General features: G+C 38.8%; 3 protein-coding genes and 1 non-coding gene across 4 annotated transcripts; 2 read left to right on the top strand and 2 right to left on the bottom strand.

The window, feature by feature from the left end:
- Positions 1-853: 853 nt before the first annotated feature.
- LOC125588622 (histidine-rich glycoprotein-like) lies at positions 854-2,468 on the bottom strand. The gene is made up of 2 exons (XM_048760155.1): positions 2,054-2,468; positions 854-1,474 (listed from the first exon to the last, which is right to left on the bottom strand). The coding sequence occupies exons 1-2, from the start codon at positions 2,393-2,395 to the stop codon at positions 1,004-1,006; spliced, it is 813 nt and encodes a 270-aa protein (XP_048616112.1). The 5' UTR covers positions 2,396-2,468; the 3' UTR covers positions 854-1,003.
- A 225-nt stretch (positions 2,469-2,693) lies between these two features.
- On the top strand, positions 2,694-5,164 carry LOC106405362. Its single transcript, XM_013845922.3, has 2 exons — positions 2,694-3,102; positions 3,194-5,164. The coding sequence occupies exons 1-2, from the start codon at positions 3,098-3,100 to the stop codon at positions 3,681-3,683; spliced, it is 495 nt and encodes a 164-aa protein (XP_013701376.2). The 5' UTR covers positions 2,694-3,097; the 3' UTR covers positions 3,684-5,164.
- Positions 5,165-11,296: 6,132 nt separating this feature from the next.
- LOC125589539 lies at positions 11,297-11,403 on the bottom strand. The gene has a single exon (XR_007325720.1). It is a non-coding gene; the product is annotated as a small nucleolar RNA R71 (small nucleolar RNA).
- A 12,614-nt stretch (positions 11,404-24,017) lies between these two features.
- Positions 24,018-25,670, top strand: LOC106403706. The gene is made up of 4 exons (XM_013844513.2): positions 24,018-24,102; positions 24,160-24,569; positions 24,683-25,492; positions 25,584-25,670. Exons 1-4 carry the CDS (start codon positions 24,018-24,020, stop codon positions 25,668-25,670), a joined length of 1,392 nt encoding a protein of 463 aa, XP_013699967.2.
- Positions 25,671-25,931: the final 261 nt, after the last annotated feature.

The raw sequence follows: 25,931 nt of genomic DNA, 5'->3' as shown, positions 1-25,931 counted from the left end.
TTCATAGATTAAAAAAATGTATAATACTTTACTAAAACCCAGTGAAGAATTCAAGTAGATTGAGCTAAAAAAAGAGCTTACAATGCTACAAAAAAGAGCTAACAATGGGTTATTTCCAGACACGAGATATACTGAAGCATAAAACAGAACATCACTAACCTTCTCAATGCTCAACGAGTAACCACCCTAAGAATGTGTACCTAAAAACATAAATGATTTTGAAATGGTCGGCTACATGGGGTTAGAGGATAGTTGATAAGGTAAATATTCCAAAGGCAAAAAAAACCGCTAAACGAGAGTACCGGTTGGTTATTCGAGGCACTAGATGCCTTCATGAATTGATCAAAATGGCGTGTTTTGACCGCAACTAATATAGAATATAGGAAAATACTTGTGGATATGTTTCAATCTAAGGCCTATATCCGCTGTGGAATTGTTTCTATCAATCATGTTGATGAAAATTGCATCCAATGCTTGCAATGATGGAAGAGCCACATTTTTGGGTTGGTGTTTGATGCATCTGATTTGTGAAGACTTCATTAGTTGAGATATTTTTGAACATCACCAACCATTCTCATAACATTACCATGATTGTTATACAAACTCATCTATTGGGATTAGAGGGTATATAAATTATGATGAAGGAAAAAAATGGAATTCGACGTAAATAGGTTGCCGCCGGAAAAGGAATTGAGGCCAAACATATTTCAACAATTTTTTAAAATTTGAAGTTTGACCCAAAAAGTTAAAATTTTGGCTTTTACCAGAAGAAAAAAGTTCAAATTTTGGTCATGAAACGACAAGATTTTATTTAAGTCAAGCAACAACAACAACACCCCCTAACAATCATAAGTTCATGAAACGAAAACATTTTTTATTAAGAGTCCAAGCGTTTGGTTTTGGTACGTTACTGAAACATCACACACATACATCTTATAAAATTATTATTTAGGATATATAATCATTACTTTCTTATTTGAACCGGCAGAGTATTGTGGTGCACTTAGAGTCCCTTACTCCCCCACCCTACCTTGTGGTGGCCGCCGGTGCTCTTGCTCATTCGCCAGTTCTCCGAAGCCTTCACCATTACTGTACGGCCACTGCCACTTCCATGGTTGGGGTTCATGTAGACATGATGTGGTGGAATCTGAGGACCCATAAGCCTGTCCTGGTGCTTCATCCCGTGCGCCCCGTGCTGATGCATACCGTGCACATCGTGGTGCTGCATCCCGTGCGTCCCGTGCTGCTGAATACCGTGCCCACCGTGCCCATCGTGGTGCTGCATCCCGTGCCCACCGTGCCCATCGTGGTGCTGCATTCCGTGCCCACCATGCTGCTGCATCCCGTGCCCACCGTGATGTGGCATCCCATGCCCACCGTGATGTGGCATCCCATGCCCACCGTGCTGCTGCATCCCGTGCCCGCCATGGTATCCATCTTCATGCCTTCCCTGCCATCCATTACCCATCTTTCCCTTCAAAATCATCATTAACCAGATAACCAGTGGTGAGAAACCATATAAAAAAAGTTCTAAATCAGTATCTTAGGGTGGACAATTAGTGCATTTGCATACGGCTTACCATATCACAACAAATCCCAAGATATATACAGATAAAATTACTGAACAAAATTCAGCATCTTAGGAGTCGATTGGACGGGGTTAACAGCCAATATTTCTTTCTATATCTTAAATATGAACCAATCCTTCTCTAACTTTTTACAGTTCAGTATTTAGTGCTTTCAAAATCATTAAAGTAATTATATACCAATAAAATCTAAAACTATAGCAAACTGTTCACTAAATTTTTTTTTTAAAAACCTTAAAACTACAACATCAATCATAAAGCTCTAAGTTTCTGTACTTCTAAATATTTTAAGATACCAACAAAACATGCAACCTTTTTGCTAGGGTGTGTACTAATGTTTTCATTGTGTCACCACGGTCAAACGGCCATAGTGCATGTTTTCTTTTAAAATGTTTCAAGGCACTTGGAAAGAATATATTCAACGTAACATGACTAGTAAGGTTGCAACACCAGAGAAGATAGCTTACGTTGTGGTGAGGCTGAGACAACGGAGGTGGGGGCATGAAGTTCATATGGGGTTTCTGTTGGTGATGCGGCAACACAGTAGTGTGGTGGCTACGGCTTCTCTTAATGAACTCATCATCGTCTGAGTCTTCTTCATCACAGGGAGGCATGCGAGCCATGGGTGGACGGCCGTGGTTAGCCGGTAGCCTCATTTGGTGGTCGTAGCGGGATTGACGATCGAAGTGGCTCCTTTCTGAGTCCTCATGAGACACAAACTCATTGTGCCCCTCGAAGCCGTAACCACTGCTTATGTGATCCTTATGGCCGAACCCGTGCCCGTGCCCACCGATAAGTGTGTCAAGCATTTTTCTTATATATACTTGTCTTAGTTTATTTTATATGGCTGAGTGATTAAAAGCTTCCTGGTGTATCTATATATACACAATTTTTGTGGTGTTGTAGTGTTTGTTTTAAAAAGGTGGTGGATACGATTCCCTCTGGCAATCACTCCTATATCATGATAAGTATCTGAATCTTATTCTCTTTTCCACCACCACCATACAGAAAGTTGACTAGACATATTTGTTCTGATTCTGTTCATCCTTTTTACTTGATAATTCAGACTGACGTGGGAAATTCAAATTCTAAATGGACAATTATATCAAGGGAAAATTCCAGATTAATACACAACTTTAATTATTATTTCCAACTTAATACACAACTTTTAAAAGTGCCCATTAAAAAACACAAACTAATTTTTTTTGCTCTTTTAATAATTCTACTAAAGCCCATGTATCCATGTTACTTTGGTTCCTTAACGCAATCATCAAAACTGTTAACACCGTAACATACTCGTTAATTTCTGCTGTTTAGCACTAACCATGGTTAATAAACTAACCTTAAGCTTAAATGATGTCGATTTGTTTACCCTTTTATCCTCTCAAATCGAAAACCCTAACTTCCTCAAAACTTCTCATTGATTTTCACCAAACAAATCATCGATTGCCTGTCGAAATGTTCGTCATCGTAGTGTAGACTCAGCGAGAAAGTGACTTACGAATACAAAGATGAGGTAAGAGTTAGAAGCAAACGTGATCACCTTTTCTTTTTACAATTGTTATTCTTTCTGAGAATCACTCATAGTTGCTGTTTTGTTTTTACAGTGTCATTGATGGTGCTTTGAAGATGAACATTCGCTATGGCGGTTCTATGTCATACGGAAAAGAGAAGTTCTCTTACAGTGGTGGAGTTTGTGTTAGAGATTTGTTTGTTGACCCGGATCTCTTGACGTGGTCAGTTTTCGAGGAGTTCATATCAGACAGAGGAATCAAAAGTAAGATAGAGCAGGTTTGGTATAAGGTAGTGAAAGAAAATATCTCTTCGGCTAGATCGATATACACAGACAAAGATACCGAGATTAGGAAGTTGTGTAAAGAAACTGAAGCTGTTGGTGAAGTTGATTTGTACATTGTCTATGGTCAGAATGCGGATGAAGAGAAGAGTGAGGATGAGAAGAGTGAGGATGAAAATAGAGAGGAGGTCAGTGATGAAGAAGAAATGAATGAGAATGAAATTAGAGAAAAACAGGAAAAAGCTGCAAGTGGTCATCAATGGGAGGATAAAGTTGTCTTTGGTTATTTATCAAGTTATTAAGCTTTTTAAAGCTTTTGTCTGCTTATATAAACACAAAACAATACAAAATCTTGAGAGAAACAATACGACTAACCACACAAACAATACCACAATCAGACATGACTAACAAGACAAGCACATAAGAACAACAACTAATTACTTTAAGCCATGGACAATCACAGAAACAACTCCATTGTCACAAATGCTGTTAGAAGATATTGTTTCTTCTTGAACAAGACACACAAAGCTCTGTTTTTATGAAAGAAAACAGTATTACAAAAACTGATTTTTATTGAATATGAAAAACAACTTGTAGTTTTTACATTACGGCAACAACGTTTTTTAATTCTTTCATGGTCACAAGTTCAGTTTTCTTTAGACCTACATCCCGAGTTTTGGCTTTGATCATCTCTCTCTGTATCTCTTTCCCTCTCTCTCTGAATCTCTTTCCTCTCTCTATTAATCGATGAAGATAAATTAGGGTTTCATTTGAGAATAATAAGCTTAAGGGTAGTTAGTTTATTAACCATGGGTTAGTGCTAAACAGCAGAAATTAACGAGTATGTTACGATGTTGACCGTCTTGATAATGGCGTTAACGAGCCAATGTAATATGGATACACGGGATTTAGTAGAAGTATTAAAAGAGCAAAAAAAAAAAAATAGTTTGTGTTTTGTTCTGGTCATTCTCAAAAGTTGTGTATTAAGTTGGAAATAGTAATTAAAGTTGTGTATTAATATGGAATTTTCCCTTATATCAATGCAAGAATAGTAATCTGAGATTAAACTTACAGTTCTATTTTAGTTTTGTATCAAGCTCAACAATCAATCGTTGGATCGTGGAGCCGATAGTTTCTTATGGCGCAATGGAGCGGGTCATTATGTACCAAAGTTTTCTGTTAAAGCAACTTGGAATTCTATTAGGGAGTCCGCCTCCATTGTGCCTTGGTACTCTCTGGTATGGTTCAAGGAAGGGATCCCCAGATGTTGTTTTCTTACTTGGATGGTAACTCTTTCAAGGCTGCCTACCAGGGACAGGTTGAGCGCTTGGGGAATAAATGTTCCTCTGCATTGTGTGCTATGTTCTGAGGGTCTTGAGTCTCATCAGCATCTCTTTTTCCAATGCTCCTTCGTAGCGGGCCTATGGCAGCACTATTGTGGCAACTATGGACTCTCTGTTCCTTCCTCTCTCAATGCGGTTTCTTCTCTCCTGTCTCTTCGTCAGGTTGGAGACACACCAGGCCTCCGGGTCGTGTTAAAGCTTCTTTTGCAGGCAATCGCTTACTGCTCTTGGAGGGAACGGAACCTGCGCATCTTCCAGCAGACCTCTTCGACTGAAGCTGGCGTCAAAGCTCAAGTCCATCGCCTCCTTCGGGACCGCCTCATCTCCACCCAGCCTCCGACACCTGCCTCTACTCTGCTGCAGGTTTATCTCTCGCTACTACCTTCCGGACTGTAATAGCTTGCTCTTTGTTTCTTTGTCTTGTTGTCTTCTCTTGTTTCCCCTGTATTTTCCTCTCCAAATAAGTGGGTTTCCACAAATCATGTAAACTGAAAAAACCTTGGTATGATATTTTAACATTATTACCAAAAAAAAAACAATCAATCCAGTTTTGGATTAGAAACAACTAGATCCAGTTAACGGATTAGAAAGAGAAGTTGAGTGTATAAATATTATTCAAACGTCAGGAGATTACTAGAGTTGACACAAACGAAATCGTCGGTGGAGTACTTATTATGTGATGAATGCAGTATATTTATGCATTGTTTGGGCTGTTTCGTCGTAGCAGGAGGGTCTATATATGATGGGAGGTAAAACTACTTGTGGCCCACGAATTTTTGGTTTCAGTTATTCACATTCACATATATATTATATAACCATTGGATTAAATCCAATAAGAGATAAAAAAATAGTTATAAGTTATAACCACCAATAGGTAAACCTGTAGTTACAAAAGAGAACCTCTTTTGAATCTTAATTTAGCTGAAATTCACTATGGTTTAATTAACTTAAGAAAATGATTTTAGTTAAATTTATTGTTTCTCTGAACGAGGGTATACCACAGTTAAATTACATGTCTTTTTCTGGGTTTCCTTTTTCTTCTTAAAATAACTAAAGATAAATTCTTTTAAAAATTGAAATTTGATTGAAAAACGTTTAAGAAAGCGTAGAGGGCTTTCCAAGCGCGGGTTTGGTTTCGTAATTAAATATATATTTAAATGAATTTCTATTAAGATAATGTATAAGTTTGAGCACATTTATTCAAAACCACGAACTGTAACAAACTGAAAAACTTAAAATTCAACTAAATTTCATAAATAACTAAAAGAACTATATATCTATGGCTGAAAAATTGAAGCCGAACCAAGAACCAAATGAGTACCCGATTTTTTTAAATATAAATTATATACTTAAAAAAGTTAATTACATTTAATTTTTAAATAACCAAATTTCCGAAAATACTATTTATAAACTGGAGAACCCCAAAACCTGAATTGCACAAAAAACATTTATTCAAAATATTAAGATTAATCTAATTATTTGATATTTTTATTCAAACAACTCGTATTATCCGATATTTAAACTGATCAAAACCTCAAGTTATATGAAATTTTTATCTATAAATCCGTAATTATCCAAAAAAAAAAAATAGAATTAAACAGGAATTGAATTGGACCCAAATGATTTTTTTGCATATTAGCTGGTTCCCAACTTTTCTATTGAATCAAACAAAAAAATAAAATAATAACTCAACTGAAATCTAACCAAACTAATCAAATCCATAAAATACATAAACAGTTCTTAAATTTCTCGAACCACAACACAAAAAATTAAAATACTCAAACCAAAACCGAATGTTGAGAACTAATAGTTTATTAAAATACTCAAACCAAAAAATTAAAATACACATATATGGTTTATATATGAATAAAGATATAAACAGTGGCCTTATATTGTATCCGTACCTGTAGTCGAATTGGTAAATCCGGTGGTCGTATATAATCCAGAATAGCTTATGTTTTAATATAACATTCTATTATAGGAACTGATATGTTTCCATAAAATTTGAATTTAATAAAAACTTATTAATCAAAAATCCGATTAACCCAAAACCCGCTATTAATCAGTGAATCGACACAAGTTAACCCGGTAAAAAGCCAGAAAACTTATAATATTTTTTTAAAAATTGATTAAAGTTCTTATAACCTTTATAATACTATATAAAACTGATTAAAACTATTTGTTTTGTTATAAAAAAAGTAAATGCTTTGTATTTTTGTTATGCATTTGTAATGATCATTACTATTAAAACCCATGGTATATATATCATCTAAGTAGTTATGGTAAAAGGGATAACTCGTGTCGTGAAAAATATATAAAAAGATCACTTATAAAATCAGTCGGCAATAGTAGTTTTATACACATATTAGCTTTACCATGTATACTAGTGGTTTGTCAGCGATTTGAGATTTATGTTATTGAAATTTGTAAAATTTTATTTTTTGTTGTATAATTAGGAATGCATGTCACGTGTTCCGCTGTTAGTGTTGATGGATTCCGCTGTTAGTGTTGATGGAGACTTATTCTAATAGTGGGATGTGATCGACTCATGCAAGTTAAATAAATTTTGCAAGTAGTACTCAAAATGAGTTTTTTTTTTGGTTCAGTCACGTAGGTTCACAACTAATAGGATTTGTTATTTAATATTTAATATTTAAAAAAAAAAACAAAATAATAAGAATTTATCAAGTTATATTATGCTTTTAAAGTAAATAAAAATAATAATAATTATAAAAATAATTTTTTTAATATTGTTAAAGTTGTTAACAAAATACTAAACCCTAAATCATATCCTTAAATTCTTGGGTAAAACCTAAACTCTTGGGTAAATCCTAAACTCTAAATCACAAACATTAAAACTAAATCATAAAAACACTAAACCCTAAATCCTTAATCATAAACCTTTAACCCTGGGGTAAATCCTAATCCCCAAGGGTTCAGGGTTTATTCAAGAGTTTAGGGTTTAGTGTTTAGGATTTAGAGTTTTTAAGATTTAGTTTTTAATATTAATGATTTAGGGTTTAGTATTTATCCAAAAATTTAGAATTTACCTAAGGGTTTAAGGTTTAAGATTTAGGTTTAGTGTTTTGGTGACAGCGTTAACAATATTAAAAAAAATATCTTAGGTAATTACAACTTATTTTTATTTATTTTAAAATTATAATAAAACTTGACAAATTTTTATTATTTTTTTCTTTTTTAAAAAGATATTAAATTTTAAATAACTAAATCCTATTGGTTGGTGAACTTAGTAGGTTCACCCTAGAAGATAAACCCAAGAAAAACTCAAAATATTATATCACACATATAAGTATATCTAATACCCAATCTAATCCAATATTAACAAAATTGATGTTTTGGATATGGAAACAAAAAAATACAAAACATATTTTCCTTATTTGGTATGACATAGTTTTTACAAAGTTATCTTTCGACAATTTTATATATACCCAAATTAACCTTTTCTGTATGTATACACAAAAAAATAGTCTAGTTTGTAGATTATTTGAATTATGCAATTTGAATTAATTATGCTTAATTCTATAATTAGTTTTGGATAAAATGCTAAGTAGTTAGTTTGTGTTTTACATTCTTTTAGTAGTTTTTTAAAAGAGAAATTATGATCAATATACACGAAGAATCAGGTAATTAGGAAACTAACTATAACATTTCAAAATTAAGTAAATGGATACGTGAGACATGTGAAATGTCGATCTTCTCCTGAGCGTCTGTAGAGTAAGCAATTGGAGGCGCGTGAAATGTCAGAAATTACAGGAATTTTACGGGGCAGAGTGATTCAGATTCGGCTTGTCTGCTTACGTCGGGCATCATGATATCTAAAACTACAGGATGTAGCCGGCTAAACATTAATGGCGATGAGACATATAGTTTTTGCAGATTTATTTATACATTTAATTCGGAAATCAATTTTGCACAATAAGACATTTTGCTATATATAGAAGCATCCGGCAAGACAGATGAGGCAAGAACAATATCGGATCTATCCGGTTTGTACCAAACATCACGGAAAAGGTTTGTCTTAACTTTACAATCTATTAGGGCTACAAAACACCGACAAACGGTCGGTAGGACCACATTTATGGGTCGTTTTATTTTTTTCTATAGATATCTACATCTATGATTCCTTAAAAATATTTTGAAGTCGTTTATTTAACGGATCTAAATTTGTTTGTCGTTAATATGGGTTATTGTTTTAGGGTTCGATCGTTTACCAAATTTTTCTTTAATTTGTTCTGTAGATGAACTCTAGACAAGTTCTGAGGGTCGTTCACGGGGCTTGGAATCTTCATCAAAATGGAGAGTGGCGCTTTGAAAGGAAGACAAACGATCTTGGTTTTCCAGCTATCGTGCGAACGTCGGAAACCTTCGATTCGCTTGAACGAATTGTCCGAAGCCTATACAACCTCGCAATCAAAATACCAATTTCGATGACTTATAGGCTTCCCGAGTGGATGCTTATTCCCGATGGCAATAACATGATATCTTGCATATTTTCATTGTGTTATTCACTCACCCATGTGCATTTTGATCATATAGACTAGGATTTAGCCATGTTTAGGTTGCATTTTGCATACATAAGTCTTTATTAGGTATTGGAGTACCGCATGGAGTTCTCAGAGACATTTGGGTGTATTTGGAGCTCAAAAGAGGTGTAAAGGTGATCATTGGACGAGCAGAGCGTTGGGAGCGACCCTCCCGGAGCGACACCGTCAAGTCGCTCTGACCTGACTTATCAGAGCGACCTTACCAGAGCGACGCGGAGAAGTCGCTCGCGTTTTCATCGCTCAGAGACACGAAAACGGGCCCGGAGAGACGTCTCGCAGCGACCCCTCCAGGTCGCTCCCGAAGCCTGGAGCGACCTCTCGGAGCGACTACTGGAGGTCGCTGCGCGCCTATTGTTTGCTCGAATTCATGTTTTCTCAAGGGCCTTTTGGTCATTTCATTATGCACGTTTTTACACTTTCTAAACCTATGTTTAAGTACTTTTGTAAGCCAGGGGAGGCCGAATTATCTTTGATCTTAAGAAAACCACCAAAAACCTCTTGGAAAGTTCATCTCTTGATTCAATTGATTTTCTGTTATTGCAATTATGTTGTTTTCATATCTATTTTCTGTATTTCTCTACATGATTAATCTGAAATTCAATATGGGTTTAAGAGGAATCATGAATAGTAGTGAGTAATCCACTCTTGAATTCATGGGTTAGGGAGATTAAGGGTGATTAGGCTAGATCTAGGACGTTATAGTGTAGATCCTCCTTATTTCTTGCTAGTAGAGTATTCATAATGCATCTTCTGAGTTGGCCTCTCAAAAGTTGATCTTTAGGCATTTCCCACCCACAAGGTGTTTGATGAAATGCTTGGGACAACTCTCCTAAGCTTTTAACATACTTTACCAAAGACATTTGTTGTTAAAGGTGTTAAGATAGCCAATAGACTTGTTAGTAATGATTCCTTTCATATTATTCAACCAAAGACATTTGATGTTTGAAATATGTTAGTAAATGAACATTCATCTAGACATATAGTTTGTTTAAGATTGTGTCTAAGCTTAAGGTTGATAGTTTGATTGATCATTTGCCATCCTTAGTTCGAAACTTGATCACCCAAGGTCTAATTCCTATACCCATGAGTTCTCTTTTATCATAACCAAAGAAAGTCACTTCTTTTATCGTTTTATTGTTCTGTTATTGCATTCTATTATTAGCAGTAGTTTAAAACCATCCAAATTATTGGTTGCACTTAGATTAAGTACGTACTTGCATTCTCGGTGCTTTGAATCCCTTAGAATTGGTTCGACAATCTTTTATACTACATCATTTGTCTTAGGAGCCTTGAAAACTCCTAACATCAAATTGGCGCCGTTGCCAAATTCATAGTAGATTTGAAAATTGAGATTTAGTCACTTGCTTGAGACTAAGTCATTTTTATTTTCTTTTGTTACTGATTCTCCTTCTTCACCTCACTTTAATTTACAGGTGTATGAACTTGAGGAGCAGGGGTCCATCAAACCTAGTTCCAAGAGCTGCAGACATCAAAGCTTTAGAGAGAGAGTGTGCTAGAAAGAGAAGAGAAAAAGAGCAACAGGCTCACTTGCAGAGATTGGATACTGATATGGGAGACATACCTCAAAATGATGTGGATGCCAATGGAGCTAACAATGTTCCACAAAACCAACACCGAGCAGCTTGACCCATTGGCACTTATGACCGCCCCAACATTCATGGTCATAGATTGGGAATCCGAGCACTAGCTGTAACAGCCAACAACTTTGAGATCAAATCAGGACTCCTCAACGTGATCGAGAACAACAAGTATCATGGCTTGGCTCTAGAGGATCCATTTGATCACTTGGACATGTTCGACAGCTACTGTGGGTTGTCAAAGACCAATGGTGTGTCCGAAGATGCCTTAAAGCTCAAGCTATTCCCTTTCTCTTTGGGGGATAAGGCACGTCAGTGGGAGAAGTCTCTACCCAGCGACTCTATAACCACATGGGATGACTGCAAGAAAGCATTTTTGGAGAAGTTCTTCTCTACTTCAAGAACTGCTAAGCTGAGAAATGAGATTTCTAGCTTTCAACAGAAGAACTTGGAAGGATTCAGTGAAGCCTGGGAGAGATTCAAGGGCTACCAAGCTCAATGCCCACACCATGGCTTCTCTAAGGAAAGCTTGCTGAGCACATTCTACCGGGGTGCTCTTCCTAAGTACAGGGCCAGACTGGATACAACTAGCAATGGGTTCTTCTTGGGGAGAACTGAGGAAGATGCAGAAGAGCTGTTTGACAACATGGTGAAGAGTGATGCAGTCTACAGTGGAGACCACGACAGAGGTAGTAAAACAGATGACAAGCAGACGAGGAAGGAGTTGAAAGCTCTACAGGATAAGATAGACATCTTCATTGCTGATAAAGCCACCCAAGAGCAGCTGCACTTTGTTGGTAACCCAAGCCAAGAGACACCACCCCAAGCCAAGAGACACCACCTGTTGTCCATGAGGTTGAGGGTTTGGAAGGTCAAGAAGAGCTGTGTTTTATCAACAACAATGGTAGCTGGTACAAAAAAGAGCCAAACTTTCAGTACAACAACTACCAACAGAAATCCTATTCCAACAACCAACAGAGTGGTTATCAGCCTCGGAACAACCAGCAAGGCAGCTATCAGCCTCAACAAAACCCTCCTCCTGGTTTCAACAACAAAGGACACCATTCTTCCCAACAACAAGTTAATCCTTCTACCTCTACTCCTCAAGTCAGCAGCACTGATGCCCTACTGAAACAAATCTTGGAGTCTCAGACAAGAAGTGAGAAGCATGTTGGTTATGAGTTGAAGAACCTTCACTCAAAGATTGATGGAAGCTACAATGAGCTCAACAACAAGTTCAGAACCTTGGAGAACCAGTTTGCTGCCATGAACACTCAACAAAATCGCCAACAAGGTTCTTTACCTGGAAAATCTGAGCAAAACCCCAAGGAGACCATGAAAGGTATCACCCTCAGGAGTGGTAAGGAGTTACCTCAGAGAGCTCTCACCAAGGATGCTGAGAAACAAGGTAAGGGGGTTGCCATCAACATAGATGATGAAGTGGTGATTGTTGATGAGAAAATCAATGATGAAATCTTGGAGAAGATTGTGGAAGCCAAAGGTAAAGGAAAGGTTGGGAAAGAGAAGAAAACAATGAAAGATGGCGAAGTTGTTGCTCCAGCAAATGAGAATTCTTTTGTTCCTCCTCCCTATGAACCCAAACTTCCATTTCCTGGTAGATTCAAGAGGCAGCTGCTAGAGAAGTACAAAGTTCTATTTGATAAGCAAATGAGTGAAGTTCAAGTCACAATGCCCATCATTGATGCTTTCATGCTGATTCCTCAATATAGCAAGTTCCTGAAAGATGTTGTAGCTGCAAAGAAGAAAGAGATGGAAGGCATGATGATTCTCACTCATGAGTGCAGTGCCATCATCCAGAGGCTTGTTGTTCCAAAGAAGCTAGAAGATCCAGGATGCTTCACATTACCTTATGCTCTTGGACCTATGGTATTTGATAGATGTCTCTGCGATGTGGGAGCTAGTGTCAGCTTGATGCCTTTATCTGTTGCTGAGAAGCTTGGTTTCACCCAGTACAAGAAGTGTAGACTGTCTCTGATATTGGCTGATCGTTTAGTGAAGTACCCTGTGGGTATCTTGGAGGACCTCCCCATTATGGTTGGAAACTATGAGATCCCTACAGACTTTGTGGTGCTTGAGATGGGTGAGGAAGCTGCATATCCTTTAATCCTTGGAAGACATTTCTTAGCTACAGCAGGAGCAATTGTTAATGTGAAAGAGGGCAAGATTGATCTCCACTTGGGTAAAGGGCATGTTTTTCACTTTGACATCAAGAAGGTAATGAAGAAACCAACAGTTCAAGGAAAAGTTTTCTACATTGAAGAGATGGACGCCCTTGCTGATGAGCTCCTTGAAGAGTTGTCACTAGAAGACCCTCTACAGCATGCTTTGACGATAGAGAGAGAAGCTGAAGTGATTGAGAACCTGGAGAGTGCTGCCTATGGGATGATGCTGGATTCACACAGAGGATTTGGTAGTAAGGATCAGTATGAGGAGCTGCCACAAGTGGTTCATCAAGAAGCCTCAGTCATTCAACAAGAGGACACCCAGCAATACGACTGGAGCGAGCTTAAGGCGCCTAAAGTGGAGCTTAAACCTCTCCCCAATGGTGTAAGGTATGCATTCCTTGGTCCTAATGAAACTTACCCAGTCATTGTGAGTAGTGAACTTACTAAAACTGAGCTATCTGAACTTTTGAAAACACTTAAAAGATTTAGAAAAGCAATAGGTTACTCTCTTGATGACATCAAAGGAATATCACCCTCTTTGTGTATGCATAGGATACATCTTGAGGATGAATCAATGAATTCTGTCGAGCATCAAAGAAGGTTAAATCTTAACCTGAAGGATGTTGTAAAGAAAGAGATTCTTAAACTCTTAGATGCTGGTGTGATTTACCCTATTTCAGATTCTAAATGGGTATCTCCTGTGCATGTTGTGCCAAAGAAGGGTGGTATAACTGTAATTAAAAATGACAAGGATGAATTGATACCAACAAGAACAGTCACTAGTCATAGAATGTGTATTGATTACCGAAAACTGAACTCTGCAAATCATCCATTCTATTGGTTTCTTGATGGATATTTATGATTTTTCCAAATCCCCATACATCCCAATGATCAAGAGAAAATGACATTCATATGTCCTTATGGTACCTTCGCATATCGAAGAATGCCATTTGGTCTATGTAATGCTCCAGCCACCTTTCAAAAGTGCATGATGTCAATTTTCTCTGATCCAATTGAGGATGTTGTGGAGGTGTTTATGGATGATTTCTCTGTCTACGGATCTTTGTTTTCTGCTTGTTTGTCAAATTTGTGCAGGGTCCTACAGAGATGTGAAGACACCAACCTTGTGCTGAATTGGGAGAAGTGTCACTTCATGGTTAAGGAAGGGATTGTGCTGGGACACAAGATTTCAGAGAAGGGGATTGAGGTGGATAAGGCCAAAATCGATGTTATGGTTGGTTTGCCCCCACCAGAGACAGTAAAAGACATCCGAAGTTTTCTTGGTCATGCTGGGTTCTACAGAAGATTCATCAAGGACTTCTCCACGATCACTAGACCATTAACCAAGCTGCTGTGCAAGGAAGCAACTTTCAGCTTCGATATGGAATGTCTACAAGCCTTCAAGAAGCTGAAAAGTGAACTCATCAGTGCTCCGATTATCCAGCCACCTGATTGGGATCTCCCCTTTGAGATCATGTGTGATGCTAGTGACTATGCTGTGGGAGCTGTTTTGGGGTAGAAGAAAGATGGCAAGACCCATGTGATCTACTACGCGAGCCAAACCCTGAATGATGCTCAGATGAGATATGCCACAACAGAGAAGGAGATGCTAGCCATTGTCTTTGCCTTTGAGAAGTTCAGAAGCTACTTGGTGGGATCTAAAGTCATTGTCTACACAGATCATGTTGCGCTAAGACACCTTTTGGCAAAGAATGATGCAAAACCCATGCTCCTGAGATGGATTCTTTTGCTTCAAGAGTTTGATTTAGAGATCAAGGACAAGCCAGAAGTTGAGAATGGTGTAGCTGATCACTTGTCCAGGCTGAGAGTGGAGTTTGGCATTCCTATTGACGAAGGACTTCATGATGAACAGATCATGGCTATTAGAGCAGTGATGGCAGTTTGTGAGACTGGTAGGAAGCTTGAAGAAGTCAAGGCAACAGAGGAGATAGAACCTTGGTATGCTGATTTGGTAAATTACCTAGCCACATGAAAAGAACCTTTGAATCTTGTGGGCTATGCCAAGAAGAAGTTCTACAAGGATGTGAATAGATACTAATGGGATGAGCCCTACCTCTACATTCTCTGCAAGGATCAACTTTATAGGAGAGCGGTTGCTAATGAGGAGATTGATGGGATCCTTACACAGTGTCATGGATCATCCTATGGAGGCCACTTTGCTACCTTCAAGACTGTTGCGAAGGTGCTACAAGCTGGATTCTGGTGGCCACATATGTTTAAGGATACACATGACTTTGTTTCAAAGTGTGATTCATGCCAAAAGAGAGGGAACATCACAAAAAGGAATGAGATGCCTCAAAATCCAATCCTTGAAGTTGAAGTGTTTGATGTATGGGGTATAGACTTCATGGGGCCATTTCCATCATCTTTTGGCAACAAATACATCCTTGTAGCTGTTGACTATGTATCCAAATGGGTGGAAGCTATTGCAAGTCCCACCAATGATGCTAGAGTTGTAACCAAGATGTTCAGGAACACCATCTTTCCAAGGTTCGGGGTTCCAAGAGTTGTAATCAGTGATGGAGGGTCTCATTTCATCAACAAACTGCTTGAGGGACTTCTCAAGAAGAACGGTGTTAAGCACAAGGTGGAAACTCCTTACCATCCTCAAACAAGTGGTCAAGTTGAGATTTCTAACAGAGAGATCAAGTCCATTTTGGAGAAGATTGTGGGGATTACAAGGAAGGATTGGTCAATTAAGCTTGATGATGCGCTTTGGGCTTATAGGACAGCTTACAAGACACCTCTGGGGACCACACCTTTCAACATAGTGTACGGGAAAGCTTGCCATCTGCCAGTGGAGCTTGAGTACAAGGCACTATGGGCAGTAAAGTTGCTGAACTTTGACATCAAGAGCACCAAGGAGAAAAGACTTTTTCAGCTACATGAGCTTGATGAGATAAGAATGGATGCTTTTGAGAACTCAAGGATCTACAAGGAGAAGACTAAAGCTTTCCATGACAAGAATATCCTGAAGAGAGAGTTTAAAGAAGGAGATCAAGTTCTTCTCTACAACTCAAGACTGAAGTTGTTTCCAGGAAAGCTTAAGTCAAGGTGGTCCGGCCCCTTCAAGGTCAAAGAGGTTAAGCCATATGGAGCAATAGTTTTGTGGAGTACTGATGGAAGAGACTTCACAGTCAAAGGGTTAAGCTCTACATGGCAGATGCACCTGAGGAAGATGGAGTTTCAACTCCACTGTCTGATCCTACCCCAGCCTAATCCAAAAGGAGGCAAAGTCAAGCTAGAGACTTAAAACAAGCTCACTTGGGAGGAAGTCCCATGCGTATCCTTGTACATATTGCATTGGTATTTTCATTTTCATCATATTTCATAAAAAAAGGGGGAAAAGTGTTGAAGTAGTGTTCAGGTGGTTCATCGATCCAGTCAATGCAAAGAATGGGAGCGAGGTTCCGCAGCGACGCCACGAGGTCGCTCCAGCTGGGAGCGACGTGATCAGAGCGACTGGTCCAAGTCGCTCGCATTTTCGGTGTCCGGAGCTTGAGAGTCGCTCTCGGAACGACGTCTCGCAGCGACCACTTGAGGTCGCTCGCGTTTTCTGTGACTGGGAGCGACGTGATCAGAGCGACTGGTCCAAGTCGCTCGCATTTTCGGTGTCCGGAGCTCGAGAGTCGCTCTCGGAGCGACGTCTCGCAGCGACCACGTGAGGTCTCTCGCGTTTTCTGTTAATCAGAGCGACGTCTCGCAGCGACCACGTGAGGTCGCTCGCGTTTTATGTCGATCACGACGCGAGAAAACGACCAGGAGCGACCTATCCGAGCGACCACTCCAGGTCGCTCCCGAGCCGGTCCAGGTAAGTCCCTCTTCGATTTTGTCTGGTTTAATTTGAGTTAACTAGCCCTAAACCTAACCGGACGACCCTAGACCTACCCATACCCACGACCTTCATCTCTTTCACTCTCCCTTCCTCTCACAAACACTCATACTCTCTCAAACAAACCCACACCAAAAATCTCCTAACTTTCTCAATTCTCATCCAAATCTCCTAGTTCTTGTTTCTAAATCCAAGCTTTCGCCCCAACAGTCTATTCCTCACCACCCATTCCCCATTACTTTCCATCCAAAGCAAGGTATTGTGTTTTAAAATTCAAATTCGTAGGTCCATGAACCCTAGAATTTGAAAATCGAAATTTGGTCATTTTCTTGCTTGATTGTGGTAAAATAGACTAGAGAAAGCTTATATATCAAGTTGGGTGGTTGAATTGATGGTGAAATTAAGCTTAATTTGAACTTTGGCAAAATTAGGGTTCATGGATTTGGGGCTTTTCGAAATTGATCCTAATTGAGTGTGTTAGTGGGTGAGTTAGTATGTTAAAGTGTTGAAAGGTTTGATTAGAGAACCCTCTCATTCTAGAATTACTTTGATTATTGAATTTTACTTGTCTTGTAATTTTCACATGATGAAAAGATTGAGAATTGTGATTCTTTACGTTGCTTCTTGAAGTTTACATTTGCAAAGTCAATCGACTTATCCCTTTCCAAGTTTTGTATTTCTCAGGTACAATGGTTAAGAAAACTAAGGGAAAGTCGGATGCTGAGAGGCAAGAACCCAAACTCCTCACCATGGCCTACCCTGTCTACAGGGATGTCTCATGTCTGTTCTTGTCTTCCCTTGAGGTCACTTACCATGACGCAAGCTGGTAATGTCACCGAGGAAGACATGCGACTACTCTGCCCGACTATCCGTCCCTACGCCCCCTTGGAGTGTTGCCCCTTCCAAGCACCGACATCTATGCTACCTTTAGGATGGTCAGCTTCTTCGTGAATCGTCTCGAGCACTACAGAGACTGGGCATGGTACACCTTTGATTCGCGCCCAAAGGTTGGGATAGGCGGGATGATCACACTACTGCTCCAATTTCTGAATGTTCCCTTGGGAAAGAACGCAGCAGGGCCTAAGTTCATTGATGGCACTTACGTGAGGATTGCCACCTATTTCAGTGGGATGTAGGGGAAGGACTAGGTCTACCACTACTACTTGAAGGGCAAGCCGGTCGAAGTGGTTCTTCCAAACCAAAACCTGATGAGCTTAGAGAGACCTGGAGCTATCAGCTTCAACATATCCCACGAAGACTTTCTTGGAGAACACGGATCTCTCGGTCCCCTTGCTCCACCAAGGAAAAGGAGTGTTCCGACGAGACATGACGAACCTCCTAGGGAAGCATATGTACCCGTCTATGGACCTCCGCGCTACTACTTCAAGCCACATGATGGGGTTCTTCGTCCCGGTGCGCTTCGTGACGCTCATGAGCTGGTTGACTTCAGAGATGGAACAAGGCACAAGACAGGACAATAGAAAAGCTGAAGGACAAGTGCAAGGCGCTGAGCAAGACGGTGAAGAAGCAAGGAAAGACTTCAGCCAAGTTCATGAAGAAAGTGGCCGATGTCTTGACCAGAGGAGGAATAGCTGGATGTAGCTCAGCGGACTTCGCCTTCGCGAACACATCAGTACCCCAGCCCCCACCTCAGCCTACTGATCTTGGTTTCCCCCTCACTGATAGACAGCTCCAGCGAACATGGAGGAACCCACCCATTCAACCCTCCACCTCAGGAAACAAGTCTCCATCCCTAGCCTCTTCAGATAGTGAGGTTGAGATTGACGAGGTTCAGAGCCAACAACGGTATGGAGACTGCGGCTCCGCACCTGGGGGTTATTACACCACGTTCCCACCGGACGACGACGATGCTGGGGCCTCTGCCCCTAGTCACTATCCTTGAAGGTACTTCACTATTTTTCCTTGTATATACCATCTCATTTTTGCATATTAGCTTTCTCTTGTGGGTATCTCTCTCTACTTGACAACACAGAGACTGTGTAACTTAAGTTTGGGGGAGGTACCAAGTATTTGATCATGTTTGTTTTGATGAATTTGCATTGACTCTTGATAAAAAAAAACAAAAAAAAAACATATAGATTGCATCACTTGCATTTTTAGGAGAGTCTAAAGCATATAGGTTGCATTCACTTGCATTGGGAGCAATGATTTAAGATGCCTTGTAAAGAACACTATCTCACACTCGAGTAGCTATTGCATCTCTCAAAAAGCCTTGTATGTTTCGAGCCTTGAAAACTCTTCCTGAATCTCATTAGTTGCTGAAACTTAATCTTTGAAGCCAACTACAACCTTATTTGAACTGAACGAACTTAATGCTTCTTGCTTATGGTCCCTTGTGTACTGAGTCATGGATATACACACTTGAGTTGTCACATCCTTTACGCCAATCTTTTTGACAAACTCGAGTGGTACACCACTCCCAAAACCCTTTCCTCCTTTTAAGCTTTCATTGTTTGATGAGTGAGGCCTTTTTCGGAAAGTCTTACATGTGCATAATGTTGAGAGTATCGGGAACGACAATGCTTGATCTTCATTCTTGCTAGATTAGGCACTCTATTGTCTAGCTATAGGTGGGGGTGAGTATTGTGATTATGATTTGGAAGCATGAAAAGTTCGAAGGAAAAGAATAGACTCTTTGTGTTTAAATGGATAATCTTATTGGAATTAGTAGATAAACATCTAGCTCGAGTTTATGAAAAGTCATGGCCCCCGAAAAAAAAAAGAAAAAAAAGAAGAAAAATATAAGAAAAGAAAGAAAGAAAAAAAAATAAAAGAAAAAAGAAGAAAAAGAAAGAAAAGGGGCTACCAAAGTTGTTAGAAGATAAGATTGTTTTGAAGTTGAGGAAAAACCTTTATAGATTTCAAAGAAAAAGAGTTTTATGTGCAAAGTGTTCTTGGGATCTTTTGGTGAGAGATGTGAGTTGGGTTTGACATTGGAAAGTGATTGTGTAACTTGTATGTTTGGGAAAAGGGTAGAACAATGGAGATTGAGCATTGTATGCATGAGTTGGTCCCTTTCTTAGATATATTATGTGCAATGTCAAGGCTACTTGTCTTGAGAGTAAACCACCTTAAAAGATCATGTATCTTGAACCTCTTGACTCACTTGAATAAAAGCCTTCCCTTTACCCAACCAAATGATTTGGACCAATTGACCATTTACAAGAATTCACTTGATGTTTTATGCTTAATGAATGTGAGAGTTGGTTGATTTGAATGTGTGGATGCTTGATGATGATTGTAAGGGCAAAAAGAGTTGAGATAGGCCTAGAGAAGCTAAAGTATAATAAGAGAGTATGCTCACGTTGGATTTAAATGTTGAATTGAGTGCTAGATGTGTTTCTTTTGGCTATGAGCTCCCACCTTCAAACCTCTCTCACTATGAGTTCTAGAAAGTTCACTTGTGGACAAGTAAAAGAACAAGTTTGGGGGAGTTGATATCTTGCATATTTTCATTGTGTTATTCACTCACTCATGTGCATTTTGATCATATAGACTAGGATTTAGCCATGTTTAGGTTGCATTTTGCATACATAACTCTTTATTAGGTATTGGAGTACCGCATGGAGTTCTCAGAGACATTTAGGTGTATTTGGAGCTCAAAAGAGGTGTAAAGGTGATCTTTGGACGAGCAGAGCGTTGGGAACGACCCTCCCGGAGCGACATCGTCAAGTCGCTCTGACCTGCCATATCAGAGCGACCTTACCAGAGCGACGCAGAGAAGTCGCTCGCGTTTTCATCGCTCGGAGACACGAAAACGGACCCGGTGCGACGTCTCGCAGCGACCCCTCCAGGTCGCTTCCGAAGCCTGGAGCGACCTCTCGGAGCGACTAATGGAGGTCGCTGCGCGCCTATTGTTTGCTCGAATTCATGTTTACTCAAGGGCCTTTTGGTCATTTCATTATGCACGTTTTTACACTTTCTAAACCTATGTTTAAGTACTTTTGTAAGCCAGGGGAGGCCGGATTATCTTTGATCTTAAGAAAACCACCAAAAACCTCTTGGAAAGTTCATCTCTTGATTCAATTGATTTTCTGTTATTGCAATTCTGTTGTTTTCATATCTATTGTCTGTATTTCTCTACATGATTAATCTGAAATCCAATATGGGTTTAAGAGGAATCATGAAGAGTAGTGAGTAATCCACTCTTGAATTCATGAGTTAGGGAGATTAAGGGTGATTAGGCTAGATCTAGGACGTTATAGTGTAGATCCTTCTTATTTCTTGCTAGTAGAGTATTCATAATGCATCTTCTGAGTTGGCCTCTCAAAAGTTGATCTTTAGGCATTTCCCACCCACAAGGTGTTTGATGAAATGCTTGGGACAATTCTCCTAAGCTTTTAACATACTTTAGCAAAGACATTTGTTGTTAAAGGTGTTAAGATAGCCAGTAGACTTGTTAGTAATGATTGCTTTCATATTATTCAACCAAAGACATTTGATGTTTGAAATATGTTAGTAAATGAACATTCATCTAGACATAGAGTTTGTTTAAGATTGTGTCTAAGCTTAAGGTTGATAGTTTGATTGATCATTTGCCATCCTTAGTTCGAAACTTGATCACCCAAGGTCTAATTCCTATACCCATGAGTTCTCTTTTATCATAACCAAAGAAAGTCACTTCTTTTATCGTTTTATTGTTCTGTTATTGCATTCTATTCTTAGGAGTAGTTTAAAACCATCCAAATTATCGGTTGCATTTAGATTAAGTACGTACTTGCATTCTCGGTGCTTTGAATCCCTTAGAATTGGTTCGACAATCTTTTATACTACATCATTTGTCTTAGGAGCCTTGAAAACTCCTAACATCATAACACTCCTCCGATAACAATACTCGAAACACCTGATGTTCAAGTCATGATGGCTGTGAGAGCTTGGTTCGCCGACCTCACTCTCTGCGTAACTATTGGAGCCGAAGATGTTGCACGTTATCAGTTCTTTTGCCGAGCTGACTTTAATATTGGGTCCTTTTCTTATAAATTCAGAAACGGAAACGAGGATCCGTCGTTCGAAGGTAGACCGTAGTTTCGCAATACTTCTCTTTTTGTTTCTTCTAAGTTTGGTGTTGTTTTATGATAATAATTAGAGAGAATCTAATTTTTACATACATCGCGTTTAATTTCATCAATTATTTGGTTAAAGTATGTAAATTATTTGCAATTGTTTTAGGCTTTTTAGGAGAGGCAGAGGTTGCAAGCCAAGCAGTGCTAGAGGAGTACTTCAATGACCAAGAGATGATGGTTTTTCATAGGGTTCACCTCGAAATGGAAAGGGCTAAACTGAATTTGAAGAATCAACGATGTTACCAACTTGTTCATGGCAACGAAATAATTGTCATAGATGATACTGACTCCGACAGCGACGGAACCGAACCATTAGGATTAAAGAAACTCTCTATAACCGTGTTTAACACAGGTAAGAAAAATACATGTTTATATATCACTATAAACATTCTAATTATGGAGTTTTTGATATAGGTTCATCGTCAAATCAAGAATCTCCTTTTCCAACAAATAGACTCATCATTTCCGACGAGATAAACGGTTAATACAAAATATAATTTATTACTCCAATATATAAATATAGAAAACTATCGCAACATGTCGAAATGTTAATTTGTTTGTCATCTCACATATTATTATAATAAATGTAGATTTGGTCTAACCAAATGTTTCATTGATTTAAATCACCAGATGTTGCAAAAGACTCCGAGTACATTCCTCAACCCAACGTGTCTAATGGTAAGATATAATTAAATTTTTCTGTTGCCGGATTATCTTTATATTGGCCGGGTATAAATGACATATTTTGAATTTTTTTGTAGATTCACCAATGGAATACTATGAAGGGATTCCCGTCCAATTTGCTGTGGATAAAGATTTGGTTATTGTCCAGCCAAGTTCCCCTCTAATCGATGATGGCATTAGTTTTTGGGAAGGAGTTATTGCATCAGAAAATGACAACGATATAATGGACGAAGAACATTCCGACGAGATGCACTTGATATTCTCATGTCTCAAAATATTACGCAGTTCCAACAAAATGGCACCACCAACGTTGATCATGCCAACTCGTCGACCGACTCGGCTCCTAATCTCAATGAAGTAAACAATGTCGTTCTTAGTTGGGAAAATGTTCCAGACAATCTTTCGAACACCCAACCAATATATGATAATCCAGTTGTTTCGGAAGGTATGTATTATTGTTATATGTATTTATTCTAAAAAGAAATGATATTTCAATGTATTCATAAAACCTATTTTATGATATAGGTGTTCTTGACGATGCTCTCGTGATCTACAATGGCGAAACTATGCCTCAGAACTCCGCAAGCGTCGACCTTATTCCCGCAACTAATAATTCGCATTCCATCTCAGCAACCGCGGGGCTTATTCCTAATCTGGCTAATGCAGATGACAAGCTGGTGATCAATCTTGATGATTCTTCATCAGAGGACTCCATGGATAGTGGTGTGTTCTAGGTTACCTATTACTATGTTTTAAGTTTTATTATGGTTTCGGGGAAGGAAGTGTTGTTTTGGCTAAGTTTATCGTGTGTCGGGGATGGTTGTTTTTTTTGGTTTGTAAAAGGATGATCGGTTTTAATATTTGGTAATGTGTAAACGTCAACTGATATGTTTAATACTTTTTGTTAATGTTTAATATCAATGGATATGTTTAATCTAATCTTCAATGTAACATATATTAGTTTACATTCTGAGCTTTTGCAATATTAATTCCCTAATATCTGAACGTGCTAATTAATGTAGGAGTCACAACAAACCAACAAAACGAACTCTATTTTGGAATGGTATTTACAAACCGGAATGAATTTAAATTTCATATGGCCTTATATGCAATTAATAAGAAGTTCCGGTTTCGTAACATCAGATCAGCACCAAATGGAATGGTTTTAAGATGTTTTAGCTCCAACTGTCAGTGGAGGGTATACGCCACAAAGTTAAAAGACTCGGACGTCTACGAGATAAGAAAACTCAATCCCATACACACCTGCTCTGTGGACGATAGATCCGGTTATCAGTCTCAAGTTACACACATGTTGTTGGAGAGATGATGAAAGCTCGTTTCAATGGTAGTGGCGGTGGTCCAAAGCCTGGAGAGATACGTCAAGTCATGCAAGGAGACCACGATGTCCGTATATCCTACTAGAAGGCTTGGCGTTCAAGGGAAATTGCTTTGGAATATGCCAAAGGAAACTCAGGAGGCTCTTATAATCTACTTCCTGATTACCTCCGTAAACTATCAGAAGCAAACCCTGGAACCTTAGCCGATATTAAAACTGAATACAAGGACAATATAGGAAACATGTTTAAATACATGTTTCTAGCTATGGGTGCTTCTATTATGGGATTTGAGTACATGAGAAAAGTTGTAGTTGTCGATGGAACCCATTTGAGAGGAAAATATGCTGGGTGTCTTCTAACTGCTTCGGCCCAAGACGGCAATTACCAAGTGTTTCCACTAGCCATTGCTATCGTCGACGGAGAAAACGATAACTCGTGGGAGTGGTTCTTCAAAAAGTTACAAGCATTCGTTCCAAATACAAACAATATAGTGTTTGTATCTGATAGATATGCATCCATCTATTACGAATTGGCCAAGGTAAGTAAAAGCTTTATAATATTACGTAATTATTTTTATATCCGGAAATTGTCTGTATTAAGGATAATATCTTTATACCCAGAAATCTAAAGTTAAACCGGATAATGTATCAGGTTTATCCTGAAGCGAAACACTGTGGATGCATCCTTCATTTAAAGAGAAATATCAGGACTTATTACAAGGATAAGAATCTAGGATTCTTGGTTGCAAAGGCTGGAAGGGCATATAGGTTGGCTGACTTCTACAAGATTTTCAATGAGATAAAACGTGTCAATGTCTCTTGTGCAGATTATCTAATTGGAATAGGATTTGAGCATTGGGTGCGTTCCCATTTCCCCGGACGTCGTTTCAATATTATGACGAGTAACGTTGCGGAATCATGGAATGCAGTGCTTCGTGAGGCTAGAGAATACCCTATATTGGCCCTTGTAGAATTTATTAGAGCAAAGCTAATGTCTTGGTTTTCTGCTAGGGGTTCAAGAATCTCAGAAAGTTTAGACAAATTCACACCGAAAGTAATGGAAATTCTCGCTGTTAATTTCGAGTCTTCGGCAGGTTTTGAAGTGAAGAAAATAAAACACTTGGAGTATGAAGTACGGAAGAAGGAAGGGTATTCATTCCACGTCGACATTTCCAAACGTTTTTGTAGTTGTTTTGAGTTTCAACTCCTCGAAATTCCTTGTCAACATGCAATAGCAGCAGCCATCGTAGCCAAGATAAAAGTCGATTCATTGGTAGCTGAAGAGTACACCAAGAATGCAACGGTTTCTGCGTATGTGGGTAGTGTCGCTCCAGTGATTGATACCGATGATATCATAGAACTCACTGGTCAATTTTCCGAGTTAGATATGCTTCCTCCGTCTACCAGGCGTCCCCCTGGCCGTCCACGCAAGAAACGTTTCCTTTCTCGTGGCGAAGTTCGTGTAAGTACTTTAGAATTGTTCATAATGTCTAATTATATTATGGTTAATATGTTTTCATTGAATTAATTATTTATTTTGTATTGTTCAATAGATGAAGACACCAAGAAGACGAACTGTATGTAGTCGTTTCAAAGGTTGTGGTCACAATTGTGCAACGTGCAAAACCCCTATCAGTTAAGATATCTTACTAATAAGAAAGGGATATTCCCGGTGATGGAGTTGTACGGAAAGAGGAAGGATAAAGAATCAAGTTTGTTAAGACAAACAACTACTATCTGTTTAATATCTAATATGTGATTACTTTTATGGCGTGAGAGCTGAAGTTGTGACGAAACACCGGTTGTTAAATAAATTAATGAAATCTCTTTCTTTATTAGTCTTGCAATTCAACGGCAAGTGACCAAATATATGCGGAAATCATGAAAAGATAACAAACGAG

This window comes from Brassica napus, chromosome C6, assembly GCF_020379485.1.
Source record: "Brassica napus cultivar Da-Ae chromosome C6, Da-Ae, whole genome shotgun sequence".
NCBI classification, from domain to species: Eukaryota; Viridiplantae; Streptophyta; class Magnoliopsida; order Brassicales; family Brassicaceae; genus Brassica; species Brassica napus.
Note: the sequence above shows the minus strand (reverse complement) of the source record. Positions and strands in the feature narration are given on the sequence as shown.